Source organism: Macaca fascicularis, chromosome 2, assembly GCF_037993035.2.
Source record: "Macaca fascicularis isolate 582-1 chromosome 2, T2T-MFA8v1.1".
NCBI classification, from domain to species: Eukaryota; Metazoa; Chordata; class Mammalia; order Primates; family Cercopithecidae; genus Macaca; species Macaca fascicularis.
In genome coordinates, this window is record NC_088376.1 from 148,392,470 (window position 1) to 148,408,031 (window position 15,562).

The 15,562-nt window shown below is 44.0% G+C and overlaps 1 protein-coding gene across 46 annotated transcripts in view; it reads left to right on the top strand.

The window, feature by feature from the left end:
• The window catches only part of FANCD2 (FA complementation group D2), a 77,700-nt gene extending 65,028 nt beyond the window's left edge, over positions 1-12,672 (top strand). For 31 of the 46 annotated variants that reach the window (XM_074032940.1, XM_065538972.2, XM_074032936.1 and 28 more), the window contains 9 exons: positions 453-546; positions 831-953; positions 2,289-2,382; positions 3,609-3,707; positions 4,742-4,780; positions 5,749-5,823; positions 6,965-7,039; positions 8,093-8,239; positions 9,740-10,090. In XM_074032940.1, the coding sequence (XP_073889041.1) occupies positions 453-546; positions 831-953; positions 2,289-2,382; positions 3,609-3,707; positions 4,742-4,780; positions 5,749-5,823; positions 6,965-7,039; positions 8,093-8,239; positions 9,740-9,970 (977 nt within the window). In that variant the 3' untranslated portion in view covers positions 9,971-10,090. Of the gene's footprint in view, positions 1-452; positions 547-830; positions 954-2,288; positions 2,383-3,608; positions 3,708-4,741; positions 4,781-5,748; positions 5,824-6,964; positions 7,040-8,092; positions 8,240-9,739; positions 10,091-11,935 lie in introns of those variants that run through there. The other 15 variants (XM_045385761.3, XM_074032945.1, XM_045385758.3 and 12 more) reach the window with 8 other exon arrangements.
• Positions 12,673-15,562: the final 2,890 nt, after the last annotated feature.

Here is a 15,562-nt window from a genome sequence, read left to right on the forward strand (position 1 = left end):
GCTCATCCTAGTTTGCAGCACATCAGAAAGTAAGATAAAAATGCAAAACAAACCTTTATTTTTCCCTATTGATTAAAAGGGGAAGGTTTGGTCTGAATCTTGGAGGTGACCACTGCTATTGGCCAGCTCAGGAGGAACAAGATTGGCCTTCCCACTGCCCAGCAGCATTCCTTTTCTCTGTGTGTCTGTATTTATGTTCATGTTTGCATGTTTGTGTATTTCAGGATGGGGTTGGGGTGGGACGTGTTGAGCCTTAGACAAATGAGTTTATGTCTGGCAAAAGGGCCAGTGGTTCAGGAACATGACAGCTTTTTGTAAGTTGCCTGTTAGACCAGGACCGTCTTAGTAAATGTAAACTAATAATCCTTTTGATCGATATCCTCAAAAGCCTGAAAAGCAAGAATGAGGTGAAGTTCCCATATGTAAGATTCCTTTGTCTTCTTTTCTAACAGCTTCCCTTGCCAGACAGTTCCTCTGTCGGGTGTGGCCAAGTGGGGATAAAGAGAAGAGCAGCATCTCTAATGACCAGCTCCATGCTTTGCTCTGGTGAGATGTTTGGTTTCTTCCAATGAGCCAAATAGCCATTTTCTACTTTGCTACTGTTTTTTGTCAGAGACTGGACAAATGACCTTTTTAGTGGGAATTTGAAAACAATGAAGTAGGTTAAAAATGAACACAATTTGGAACATGTGGATCTTAAGATCCTCTGGTTCTGTTTTATGCTGTCAGCTAACTGCTTATTGTTAATTCAGATCATAGAGGAATTTGAGGAATCTGCAGTGTATTCTACTTTGTTAATCAGTGGGTCAAATATTTGACTCTCAATGCAGTATCTACCTGGAGCACACAGATAGCATTCTGAAGGCCATAGAGGAGATTGCTGGTGTTGGTGTCCCAGAACTGATCAACTCTCCTAAAGATGTGTCTTCCTCCACATTCCCTACACTGACCAGGTAAGGGAGTTCTTTCCTCCAGTTTTTCCCTTAAGATAGAATCATCATCAGGCTGGGCGCGGTGGCTCACCCCTGTAATCCCAGCACTTTGGGAGGCTGAGGCAGGCAGATTACCTTGAGGTCAGGAGTTTGAGACCCACCTGGCCAACACAGTGAAACTCCGTCCCTACTAAAAATACAAAAAGTAGCTGGGCGTGTAATCCCAGCTACTTAAGAGGCTGAGGCAGGAGAATCGCTTGAACCTGGGAGGCAGAGGTTACAGTGAGCCGGGATTGCGCCACTGCACTCCAGCCTGAGCACCAAGAGCGAAACTCCATCTCAAAAAAAAAGAATCATCATCACACTGTCCAATGTATGTAGCTTCCACACAACTGCTTTGCTCCTCCTCATCTAATTCTGATATAGACAGTAGATATATTCATTCATTCAATAAAGAGAGTTTGCTATGGATTCCTTTTAAGGGCTCTCAGCTAATACATTTGAGAGGACCCTGGTGGTTTTTGTTTTGTATTGTTTTGTTTTTGAGAAAACTTGCCACCCAGGCTGGAGTGCAGTGGCGCAATCTCAGTTCACTGCAACCTCTGCTTCCTGGGTTCAAGCGATTCTCCTACCCCAGCCTTCCAAGTAACTGGGATTACAGTCACCCACCACCACACCCGGCTAATTTTTGTATTTTTAGTGGAGATTGGGTTTCACCATGTTGGCCAGTCTAGTCTTGAACCCGACCTCAGGTGATCTGCCTGCCTCAGCCTCCCGAAGTGCTGGGATTACAGGCGTGAGCCATTGTGCCCAGCTGAGATATTTTAGCCATCTTGAGAACAGGGTGCTCACATGTATGTCTCACTTAATGGGTTTGTGTCTCAGAATATCAATAGTTATCTTAACATTTGTAGTCTTTTCAGTTTATAAAGCACTTTTACTTTATCTTGTTTGATCCTTTTGATAATTCTGTGAGGTCTTTGGTATCATTGCCCCTATTTTACTGTTGAGGAAAATGAGAGCTAGGGAAATTCTCAAGCTTACACGTGCAATAAAATAAACATAGAACCAGGACTCAAACTCAGATCTTCTCACTGTTACTTCACTGCTTTTTCCATACTACCATACCACATCCTTTCATAAAGTTAATCCCATTGTTTGACAGGCAATCTTCTTGGACCTATTACTGAGTCCCTATTACTGAGTCCTTTCCACTCCCCCATCCTCTTCCTAAGGACCCTAGTGAAGGACATTTAGAGAGGTAGGGAAGGAAGATACTTTTGGTTCCTGATTCTTCCCAAGTAGTTCTAAGCAGTGCATCATGGCATAGGCATGCATGCTTTTCTCGTCTTCTAGGCACACTTTTGTTGTTTTCTTCCGTGTCATGATGGCTGAACTAGAGAAGACAGTGAAAAAAATTGAGCCTGGCACAGCAGCAGACTCGCAGCAGGTGAGTAAGATATAGTCACTTCAAGAAGTGGACTTTGGATTACTTGGAAGTTGCTGATTCTTTTTTTTTTTTTCCTTTCCCTGAGACAGAGTCTTGCTTGCTCTATTGCCCAGACTGGAGTGCAGTGGCATGATCTCAGCTCACTGCAACCTCACCTCCTGAGTTCAGGCAATTCTTCTGCCTCAGACTCCTGAGTAGCTGGGATTACAGGCATGTGCCACCACACCCGGCTAATTTTTGTATTTTTTAGTAGAGACAGGGTTTCACCATGTTGGCCAGGCTGGTCTCGAACTCCTAACCTCATGATACACCCGCCGCGGCCTCCCAAAGTGCTGGGATTACAGACATGTGCCAGTGCGCCTGGTAGAAGTTGCTGATTCTATTTCTTGGGTCCAAGTTTTCTCCTAAGCTGTTTTTTGTTTTGTTTTGTTTTGAGTTTCTGAGATTCAGGATTTTTTTCAAAGAGTTCCTAGTTTAATTTCCTTTCCCTCTAGTTAGAGATGAGGAATGGGCTCTGTTTTCCTTGGCTACTGCCCAGTTTGCCTCCTGTTAACTGACATGAGGTAAGCCAGTCTGTTTGAGATACTGTGGATCTTGGCAGCCTGCTAACCAGAACAGAGCTACACAAGTAAAGGGCTAGCATAGGGAAGCAGAGAAGCTACAGCCAATATATGTTTTTTCTTTTTCTTTTTGAGACAGGGTCTAAGTCTGACATCCAGGTTGGAGTACAGTGATGCAAACTTGGCTCACTGCAACCTTTGCCTTCTGGGCTCAGATGATCCTCCCACCTCAGCCTCCTGAATAGCTGGGACCACAGGTGCACGCCACCATGCCCGGCTAATTTTTCTATTTTTAGTAGAGGCAGGGTTTTGTCATGTTGCTCAGGCTGGTCTTGAACTCTTAGGCTCAAGCAATCTTCTAGCCTCAGCCTCCCAAAGTGCTGGGATTATAGGCATGAACCACCACACTTGGTCTGATGGCCAGTACATGTTGCAAAGGCTTTTACTTACTTGGGAATTGCTGAAGAGGAAACTTCTTAGGATGTCTGTCTCTATGAGGTGTTCTAATGTTACCACAACATGCGCAGGCCTCAGAACCATCTTGTGGATGCACTGGTTGCTACATCTCTTGGGAAAGATAATTGGCTTAAATATCTGTATAGCTAGTAATTCAAGAACTATATCTTAGTGGGAATATACTAAGGGAAGTATCTGGCTATGACTCAGAGGTGCCCATATATTTGGCTGCCCCAGATTCATGAAGAGAAGCTCCTCTACTGGAACATGGCTGTTCGAGACTTCAGTATCCTCATCAACTTGATAAAGGTGAGTATGGAGGCTCCTTGACCCATCTCACCAAATAACTGCAGAAACCAAGTGTCCTGGCTTCCAAAATGGACTGTCCTTGCTCCTTTTCCCACTCTTCCTTGGGGCCTGCTCTCCCTGAATTGTCTTCTTCCTTTGTCCCCATACCCGTCCTGGATAACCCTTTTTCTCACTAGGCATTTTTTTTTTTTGCCTCTTCCTTTCTTCCTTCTACTTATGCCACAATACTATTTAATGACTCCTTCCATCTGTAATTTCTTCACTTTTTCACCTTGCCTTGGGTCCTCTGTGATCTGAGCACACATTCCCTCTTCTAACCCTGAAAGCCCTCGTTCTCCTTTAAACACACTGTACTCTCACCGACTCCATTGTGGTTTTGCTCAGCTTGTTCCCCTAGCCTAGAATGTCCTTGCCTCTCCTTTCCATCTCTTTCATGTCTTTTTGTTTTTGTTTTTGTTTTGAGGCAGGATCTCACTCTGTTGTCCAGGCTGGAATGCAGTAGGGTGATCACAGCTCACTGCAGCCTCAATCTCCTAGACTCAAGAATCTTCCCACTTAAGCCTCTGGAGTAGCTGGGACTACAGGCACATGCCACCATGCCCAGCTAATTTTTCTATTTTTTATAGAAACAGGGTCTCATTGTGTTACCCAGGCTGGCCTCAAACTCCTGGGCTCAAGTGATACACCAGCCTCCGCTTCCCAAAATGCTGGGATATCAGACATGAGCCAGCATGCCCAGCCTCATCCAGTCTTTCTTAAGTCTTCAGATCAAGGTTTTGGACCTCTAATAATGCCATCTTCTGAACACTTCCAGTTGGAATCAGTTTATTTCTCTTTGCTTTTCTCTTCCTTTTCTTGAACTCCAGTTGTGATAATTACTTTATGCTGCTTTGTAATATTAATTTAAATGCTGACATTCCTCCATTTTAGTATTCTCTACAGAACCCAAAGCTGTGTTTTGCGCAGTGGGAAAGAGGCTGGAGTGCTCAAAGGAGCAGATCTCAGCCTTGGTTTCTTGTCTTTCACCTCTCCAGGTATTTGACAGTCATCCTGTTCTGCATGTATGTTTGAAGGTGAGAGATTTACTGGGCCCTGTTTCATATTCTTCCTGTGGATCACTCTAGAGAGGACCTCAGCTAAGATAAATTGCTCAGTTTCTTGCCCACAAGCCAGAGTTTCCAGAATCTGTGCCAGCTTAGGGAAGGCAATGGATACATTTTCCCACCCTAGTTGGATGATTGGAGAAGCCAGTTTTCCTATGAATTTGAAAACTTTCGGTAAGAATCTTAGTACTAGGAGGAATGGCTTCAGGGCAGTTGAGTTTAGGAGCAGTAGTTACCTTCCCTGCCATTCCTTACCAGGCAAAAGGGAGGAAGGAGTAGATGATTCTTCTTTAAAGTCTATGTGGTGGCCTTACAAATGTGGGATCTGATATCCTGAGAATTGCCAAACTTCTCTTTCATGGGAATAGCCTGTATTAGCCCTAGATTTGATGGGAAGTCCAGTCGGAATGTTATGGGGAGAATGCTACTTCCCCACTCCTGAAGTTTCCTTCCAAGTGGATGGTGCCCCATTCTTGTTATCTGCTGGTCACTCTCTCCCTTTTTACTCCACCCTTGCACAGTGTGGGAGCTGGACGAGTTGGAAAGAGGAGTGATTTATCTGATTGGGAAGTTTAGAAATTGGTCATATGCTTCCTCAGCTTTACCCAGTTTTTCCCTCTTGGGAGTAAGTTATCCTCAGATACAGCTCCCCTCTACTCCTCTATGCTCTCACTCCTAAGCTGAGCAAGTTCCCTTTCCATCCACTGTATCTGTGGTAGGTAAGTCTGCCTAATTCTGGGGCTTAGTTAACAGGCCTATTTGATTTTTGTGTTAAGTTACATTCTCCAAATAAACCTTTTGGACCATTCCCAATTTGTTTTTTATATATATAAATAAGAAAATAAAACCCTTGGGCAGAATGAGGCTATTCTGCCTCAGAAAGGGGCCTTTCAGTGAGATACCTCAGCTAGAGATAACAGTGTGTCTCTCTTCTTCAGTACGGACGTCTCTTTGTGGAAGCATTTCTGAAGCAATGTATGCCGCTCCTAGACTTCAGTTTTAGAAAACACCGGGTAAGAGCTAAGAGCAGGGCCGGGCACGGTGGCTCAAGCCTGTAATCCCAGCACTTTGGGAGGCCGAGACGGGCGGATCACGAGGTCAGGAGATCGAGACCATCCTGGCTAACACGGTGAAACCCCGTCTCTACTAAAAAATACAGAAAAACTAGCCGGGCGCGGTGGCGGGCGCCTGTAGTCCCAACTACTCGGGAGGCTGAGGCAGGAGAATGGCGTGAACCCGGGAGGCAGAGCTTGCAGTGAGCTGAGATCTGGCCACTGCACTCCAGCCTGGGCGACAGAGCGAGACTCCGTCTCAAAAAAAAAAAAAAAGAGCTAAGAGCAGAGAACAAAGATATGCACTGAAGAGTTGCTCAGAAGTTATGTCCATGGTGACTCCTGGGTGAGGCTGGAGTATTCTACCTGGGTTCCTCTGATCCACTTCAGTTATAGCCAGAGATCCCCAAATAGGACTGAATATTCCAAAGTAGGCTGAACTCCTCAGACCCACTCTGGATCAAACCCACCTTTCTACTTCTTCTCCAGATCTGACAGTGGTTTTCCTTTTAGCTTGATTTTATTGTGCTACTGCACTCTCAGGTCCTCATGTATCAGTGTGTCATTTGCTTATTCCTTTATGCTTCTGTAGGTATACTCAGAAATGATTAAAAAAAAAAAGTTCCTTTGTGTCATAAAACCCTTTGCTGTGGTAATGAACATTCTTGACAGTTTTTTAGCCAATGGCACCCAGGGCTAGAGTGATGAAGTAAGGATAGAATCAGATTATTTCCTATACATACTTAGCAAGTTGAACAAACCACTCACCATATTTGGTTGGTCCCTCATAGCCCTGAAAGAGAAAAGGAAGGTGGTATTTTATCCTAATGTTGCAGATGGGAAAACTGAGACATGGTAACCTATGTAAAACTAAAATGCAGGTCTTATAACTCTCAGATTTATACAAGGGACAGAAATGGGAGAGTTGAGAATAAGCGGTAGCTGCTATTCCTCCTATTTGAGAGGCAAATTAAGATGATTATCAGCATAGGCTGGAACCTGCAGAGTTTATCCTCTTTGGAGCTTTTGATTCCAAGGGTATACTGAATCTAAAATGAAATCAGTACATTTCATAGAGTATTTATAAACTTATTGGTTATAGGAAGATGTTCTGAGCTTACTGGAAACCTTCCAGTTGGACACAAGGCTGCTTCATCACCTGTGTGGGCATTCCAAGGTAAGAAGGGAAGCAGATCCTATCAGCAGCCTGCCTGTTGGCTTAATCTGCAGTTGCTATTGGGAGATCCATGGGCTGCTGTCCTTCATTTATATCTGGGACTGTGTCTGTCCAAAGGCAGTTTATTCAGAGCAAATCCTTAGTTGCTGCTTCAGATCGGGCAGTCCTCTAGAGGGGAATCTCTGCATCTGAAATATGATTCAAACTCCAAAGCTCTTTTTCCTCTAGAAACTTCTTGGGTGAGAGGAATAGAATGCTGGTATATGTTTACTTCTGCAAAGTCCCCTAGGCGACAGGACTGTGATGTAAGTGATGATCCTGCAGGAGACAGGAGGTGGCTCTAAAGCAGCCATCTGTAGAGGCTTTCATCTGTGCTACTTACTTTCAAGGAATGCATCTGTGTCTTATGAGAACATCTTAGCATTAAAGGATTTTTCCACTTGAAGCCTTCTTATAGTTAATGAGGTATTGTCATGTTTTGTCTGAATGAACATAGAACCCTAGAGTTCTGCAGTCGCTGGCAAACCAAATGATTCTTGAGTCCAGTTTCTGTTACTTACTTCCTCTTCTGGTTCTAAATGTGTAAGGTCCTGAAGAGTGAATTTTTTTTTTTTTTTTTTTTTTTTTGAGATGAAGTCTCGCTTTGTAGCCCAGGCTGGAGTGCAGTGGTGCAATCTCTGCTCACTGCAAGTTCCACTTCACGGCTGCACAGTGAATTTTTAAGGAATTCTCTTAGCTAAATAGGGCTACTCTATTGTTTAATATCAGTAAAATATATATTCAAGAATATTTTAGGTAAATTCATTGATGATCAGCCAGCAAGAGGTTATGAAGAGGAACCAGAGGTGGTAGTGGTATGTCTTCTAGGCTTTGAATTATTTAGCTGCCATTGTCTTTGGATTACTCTGCCAAGCTATTCCTGTTCGATGGAACATACTGTTGGTTCATATTGGCGGGGCTTGTATCCTTATTCAGTATTCAAAGGTTTCTATAAGAAATATGAAGGCATGATGATAAACTCACAAAAGATGGATGTTATTTATCTCCATTCAGATTCACCAGGACACGAGACTCACACAACATGTGCCTCTGCTCAAAAAGACCCTGGAACTGTTAGTTTGCAGAGTCAAAGCTATGCTCACCCTCAACAATTGTAGAGAGGCTTTCTGGCTGGGCAATCTAAAAAACCGGGACTTGCAGGTAAGCCTTGGATCCTGCTAGTGATAATTCTCCAATCTTATTCTTTGTGACAGCATCAGATGGCATGTAAGGCAGTTCACCTAAGCCCTGGTCTCTCAGTAAGGCTACTTTTCTCTTAAGTCTGTGACTGTTGAACTCTTAAAGTTATGGTATGTTGCTCATGGGCCCTAGTCACAGGCTATACCCCTCATCTTAGGCAGCAAGGCACCAAAACATGCCATTGATATAAACAATGCCTCAGACATAAAGGAGTCAGACCAGTACAAACCTCTCTCCACAGCCAGAGGGGCTCCTTTAAGCCCCACTGAGGGTAGATTCATAATAACATTTTTGTATAGGGACAAACATTTCTTTTGTTTAGTTATACTAAGCCAATCTGTCTTATTCCGGAAATTATAAATTAATCTCTAATTTTAACTAATGAGCATTTATAAGGTTTTTTAATTGTCTGATTAGCTGAAATCTTGTGTTGTTTATAATACTACTTTGGAGTTACAACATTTTTCAGATAGGGTAGTATAAGCCCTTTTCTTTCATGCTTAAAATATCTGAGTCTTATAGTCATTTATATATGAAATATATAAAATAGCACCACAGAGAATTAACTTCCTTTCTTCACATCAACCTTATGAGGCAGATACTATTGTTTCTTCGTAAAAATTGAAACTCAAAGAAGTAATTTACCTAATTAGTAAATTAGTAATTTACTAATTCAACAGTAAGTGAGTGGAGCCACGGTTTGAGTCCAAACAGTCCTAAATCCAGACTTGATGCTCTTAAACACTTCACTGGGCCGGGCGCGGTGGCTCACGCCTGTAATCCCAGCACTTTGGGAGGCCGAGATGGGCGGATCACGAGGTCAGGAGATTGAGACCATCCTGGCTAACACAGTGAAACCCCGTCTCTACTAAAAAACACAAAAAACTAGCCGGGCGAGGTGGCGGGCGCCTGTAGTCCCAGCTACTTGGGAGGCTGAGACAGGAGAATGGCGTGAACCTGGGAGGCGGAGCTTGCAGTGAGCGGAGATCAGGCCACTGCACTCCAGCCTGGGTGACAGAGCAAGACTCTGTCTCAAAAAAAACAAAACAAAAAAAAACAAAAAACACTTCACTGTACTGTCCTTTAGCCTCTGCATGGCCTTTCGTAGTTGGTGTAATGGTGCTTATATACTTTAAGGTATTTGGGAAATTTTAGAACCATGTTCAGCATCAACTTAGAGTCACCAATACAATCTAGCCTTTTAAAATGTAGTGTGATGCTAGCATACCAAGATGAACCTTTTGTTACATTACTTTTTGTATCAGAGCCACAGACATCTCGGAAACCTGGAGTTGAGTATCCCTCCTCTAGATGCTGAATCACAAGTTGGTATCCATGTTTGACCGTGTTTTGAATGGCTAGAATATCTTCCTTTGTATTGCCTGTAAACTCAACCTTCTCCCCTATTACCCTAAATGTGGTCATTATAACCCACAATTTTCTTGGTCCATTCACATTTAGGGTGAAGAGATTAAGTCCCAAAATTCCCAGGAGAGCACAGCAGATGAGAGTGAGGATGACATGTCATCCCAGGCCTCCAAGAGCAAAGCCACTGAGGTATCTCTGCAAAAGGCACCAGAGTCAGGCACTGATGGTTGCATTTTGTTAATTGTTCTGAGTTGGTGGAGCAGAACTTTGCCTACTTATGTTTATTGTCAAGTACTTCTATGCCCATTTCCATTCCCTCCATAACACCTTCTGTGCTTATATAATTTTTTGGGACCCAGAAAAAACAACCACACAATCTTAGAATCGCTACTGAGTATCTCGAGTTGTGGCATTTGTTATAGAGTTGACAATTCTCTGCATTATAGCCTTTCATTTTCCATGAATCCATATCTGAAATCATTTTAGAAGGGAGAAGTCATCGAAGTATTTTCTGAGTGTTGAAAAGAATGAGTTAAACCATTTAAACACATTTGAAACATACGAAAATAGAAATGTGAAAGCATTTGGTGAAAGCCAAAGCACAGAGTCAGAAGCTGCCACCTTAGAGAACTGAAATAAAAATAGAAGTTCTTACTCTTTTTTGTGGTACAGATGCTTTTGAGAATTTGAAGAAAGCTAAATAAAAATGTATACATGGCTGGCGCAGTGGCTCATGCTTGTAATCCTAGCACTTTGTGAGGCCAAGGTAGGAGAATTGCTTGAACCTGGGAGGTGGAGGTTGTGGTGAGCTGAGATCCCGCTACTGCACTCTAGCCTGGGCAACAGAACGAGATTCCGTCTCAAAAAAAAAAAAAAAAAAAAAGCGTACATTTATAAAATTTTGTCACAATTCAGGTAGGTTATAGACACCAAAATCTCAGATTTAAGAACCCCTGCTGTGGGGCCTCTGTCTGTAATGCAGTTTGAGTCTGATCCAGAAAGATCATTTAGTATGAAAAGTCTGGCCTGGTAGGGTGGCTCACACCTGTAATCATAGCACTTTGTGAGGCTAAGGTGGGAGGACTGCTTAAGCCCAGGATTTCAAGACCAGCTTGAGACCCCATCTTTACAAAAAAAATTTTTTTGAGCTAGCCAGGCATAGTGACGCATGCCTATGGTCCCTGCTACTCAGGAGGCTGAGGTGAGAAGGTTGCTGAAGCCCAGGAGGTGGAGGCTGCAGTGAGCCATCATCACACTCCAGCCTGGATGACAGACCCTGTCTCAAATTTAAAAAGTTCTTTTATTTACATGGTCCACAGTTTTATTTGTATAATATACCCCTTCCACCTTTTTCTCAGAGAATTTGAGGCAGACAGTATCCTATTAGTTTGGTACTTTCCCCTAAGCAAATCTCTCATACTAGAATTGTAAGCCAGACAGAACAGAATTTTGTACTGGATTCCTGTTGAGATACACCAGCACAGCACTTCTTTTTTTGAGACAGAGTCTCCCTCTGTCGCCCAGGCTGAGGTGCAGTGGTGCAGTCTCGGCTCACTGCAATCTGTCTCCCAGGTTCAAGCAATTCTTCTGCCTCAGCCTCCCAAGTAGCTGGGATTACAGGTGACTGCCACCATGCCTGGCTAGTTTTTGTATATTTAGTAGAGACAGTGTTTCACCATGTTGAGCAGGCTGGTCTCGAACTCCTGACCTCAGATGATCCATCCACCTCAGCCTCCCAAAGTGTTGGGATTATAGGCATGAGCCACCGTGCACTGCCATAGCACCACTTGTAATAAATATTTCATTCTATATTGAATGCCCTCTTTGTTCCTATGTCATACACATGAAGTAGAGCTGGAGGACCATGGCTTGTTTAAAATTATGCAAATTGGGCTGGGTGCGATGGCTCAGGCCTGTAATCCCAGCCCTTTGGGAGGCTGAGGCAGGCGGATCACCTGAGGTCAGGAGTTTGAGACCAGCCTAGCCAACGTGGCGAAACCCCATCTCTACCAAAATACAAAAATCAGCCGGGCGTGGTGGTGAATGCCTGTAATCCCAGCTACTTGGGAGGCTGAGGCAGGGGAATCGCTTGAACCTGGGAGGCGGAGGTTGCAGTGAGCTGAGATCACGCCACTGCATTCCAGCCTGGCAACAGAGCAAGACTCCTTTAAAAAAATAAATAAAAGTTTTAACAGTGACAGTAGTACAGTTGTGTATCCTCTAGGAACTGTATTCCAGAGGTCACCCAGAGCAGTAACCTAAAATACTTATTTATTCTTTGCCCCTTAGGATGGTGAAGAAGACGAAGTAAGTGCTGGAGAAAAGGAGCAAGACAGTGATGAGAGTTATTATGACTCTGATTAGACCCCAGACAGATTGTTGCCCGCTTCTGTGTCTCTGCCAGCCACTGATCATTTTGTGTTAAGAGTTTGAAATCCGCTGTTTACCTTTCTTACTGGAAGGATCCTTTTTTTGTTCCTCTATTTTTTTTTTTTTCCTAAGACGGAGTCTCACTGTGTCGCCCAGGCTGGAGTGCAGTGGCGTAATCTCGGCTCACTGCAACCTCCACCTCCTAGGTTCAAACGATTATCATGCCTCAGCCTCCTGAGTAGCTGGGACTACAGGAACACGCCACCATGCCCGGCTAATTTTTGTATTTTTAGTAGACACAGGGTTTCACCATGTTGGCCAGATGGTCTCGATCTCCTGAACTCATGATCCACCTGCCTCAGCCTCCCAAAGTGCTGGGATTACAGGCATGAGGCACCACACCCGGCCATCTTTTGTTCTTAAAGTGGGGGCTTTATTAACTTGTGGACATCATGGATTATCTAACATCATCACAGTCCCTGGCTCAGGATTCTAATGTAGCATTATTTATTGGTTTGGATAAACCTAGCTGTGCTACACTGCAGAGTAAAATCTCCGAGTCATGATTCTGGACTTTGGGAGCTAGTTTTGAAACTGATTTATTCTAGAACTTAGGCTTGTACCAATTTTACAAATAAATTCTCTTCTAAGTTCTGCTTCAGCTGCCTCATTTATCTTTCTGGATTTGCTTCATTATTCAAGGATTAGGTGGAATTGAATTGAGATTTGTGCAGAGAAATTATGGAGACTGGTGCTAACATAGTTCTGCCGATTAAAATCATGTCTCCTGGCCGGGTGCAGTGGCTCATGCCTGTAATCCCAGCACTTTGGGAGGCCGAGACAGGCGGATCACGAGGTCAGGAGATCGAGACCATCCTGGCTAACACGGTGAAACCCCATCTCTACTAAAAATACAAAAAATTAGTCGGGTGTGGTGGCGGGCGCCTGTAGTCCCAGCTACTTGGGAGGCTGAGGCAGGAGAATGGCAAGAACCCGGGAGGCGAAGCTTGCAGTGAGCCGAGATTGCACCACTGCACTCCAGCCTGGGAGACAGAGCGAGACTCCATCTCAAAAAAAAAAAAAGAAATGTCTCCTATTATAAGAACCAATTTCATTTGAAATGAGATATATCTGGTCTTTCTGGAGGATTGACTTGATCTTGATGATCTTCCTTTTTTTTTTTTTTTTTGAAACGGAATCTCACTCTGTCACCCAGGCTGGAGTGCAGTGGCACGATCTCAGCTCACTGCAACCTCCGCCTCCCAGGTTCAAGTGATTCTCCTGTCTCAGCCTCCTGCATAGCTGGGACTGCAGGTGCACACCACCATGCCTGGTTAATCTTTGTATTTTTTTAGTAGAGACAGGGTTTCACCATATTGGCCAGGCTGGTCTTGAACTCCTGACCTCGTGATCCACCCGCCTCGGCCTCCCAAAGTGGTGTGATTATAGGCGTGAGTCACCATGCCTGGTCGACTTAAACTTCTTGTCAATGCCCAAAGAAAGTCAAAAGGAATGTTTTGGCTGCTTTTTAAATTTTTTTGATTGGTGTGATAGTATAAGACCAAAATAAAGGCCGGGCGCATGGCTCACACCTGTAATCCTAGCATTTTGGGAGGCCGAGGAGGGTGGATCACGAGGTCAGGAGATCGAGACCATCCTGGCTAACACAGTGAAACCCCATCTCTACTAAAAAATACAAAAAATTCGCCGGGCATGGTGGTGGGCACCTTTAGTCCCAGCTACTCAGAAGGCTGAGGCAGGAGAATCGCTTGAACCTGGGAGGTGGAGCTTGCAGTGAGCCAACATCGTGCCACTGCACTCCAGCCTGGGCAACACAGCAAGACTCTGTCTCAAAAAAAAAAAAAAAAGACCAAAATAAAATAAAAAAGCAGCATCAAACTCGTGTTAACTTTGTATATATAATGTTTATTTCCATATTCTGAGTTATACCTAACCTAGTTAATTTTTTTTTTTTTTTTTTTTTTGAGATGGAGTCTTGCTCTGTTGCCCAGGCTGGGGTGCAGTGGCCGGATCTCAGCTCACTGCAAGCTCCGCCTCCCGGGTTTACGCCATTCTCCTACCTCAGCCTCCCAAGTAGCTGGGACTACAGGCGCCCGCCAACCCGCCCGGCTAGATTTTTTGCATTTTTTAGTAGAGACGGGGTTTCACTGTGTTAGCCAGGATGGTCTCGATCTCCTGACCTTGTGATCTGCCCGTCTCGGCCTCCCAAAGTGCTGGGATTACAGGCTTGAGCCACCGCGCCTGGCCAACCTAGTTATAAGAATGCTACAAAGGCCAGGTGCAGTGGTTCATGCCTGTAATCCCAACACTTTTGGAGGCTGAGGCCAGGGGATTGCTTGAGCCCAGGAGTTTGAGACCAGCTTGGGCAACGTGGCGAAACTCCATCTCTACTAAAAAAAAAAAAAAAAAAAAAAATAGAAAAATTAGTGACTCATGCCTGTAATTCCAGCACTTTGGGAGGCCAAAGCGGGCAGATTACCTGAGATCAGGAGTTCAAGACCAGCCTGACCAGCCTGGAGAAACCCCGTCTCTACTAAAAATACAAAAGTAGCTGGGCATGATGGCACATGCCTGTAATCCCAGCTACTAGGAAGGCTGAGGCAAGAGAATCGCTTGAACCTGGGAGGCAGAGGTTGCAGTGAGCTGAGATCGTGCCATTGCACTCCAGCCTGGGCAACAAGAGCAAAACTCCATCTCAAAAAAAAAAAAGCCAGATATGGTGGCCCACACCTGTAGTCCCAGCTACTCAGGAGGCTGAGGCGGGAGGATCCCTTGAGCCTGGGAGTTTGAGGCTGCAGTGAGCCAAGACCATGCTATTGTAGTCCAGCTGGGATGACAGAAAAAAACAAAAAAATGCTACAAAATTACTTGTAGTTTATTAGAAATAGAACATTAGGAGTACATTTCAGCTAAAATGGAGAGTCATGAGTTCCATGTACCCTACCAGAAAGCCTAGCTTCGTTCAGTGCTACCAAGATCTTTCTTGCCAGGCTGTACGTATTGTTTAATATCAGTATATTTCTACCCACTTTTGTACACTCCCATGGTATTAGGGTGTGGTTAGTTAGGGTTTTTTTCTTATTTTCATTGTTTTGGTTGGGGGAGGTTTTAAACTAATCCTTGACCTATATATAGATTTTTGACATCCCCTGGTACATGAAATCCATATCTTTCTCCTCTACACCCCTTTTTCCCCCAATTCATTGTGATCTTAGGTGTTTATGTGAGTTCACACTAGGCTCATTGGTTTATATCATTTGTTTAATGGTTATCACATGTACATGTCAATGCTAGTTTGACTCTAAATGGTTCAACCTTACAATGGGAATGTTTTTCCTTGTTCTCTATCATTGGTCCTTTTTGGAGGGGAAGGGATGAAAGGGGCTCCTGAATCATCACTGCTTGAAACAAAAGCAAGATGGCTGGGGCAATGACACAGTTTCATTTACATGGACAGGTTTCTGTAAGCTTCAGTTACATGCCAAAGGGCATGGTGTGAAGAAATGGGGATCAAATGAGGACCCT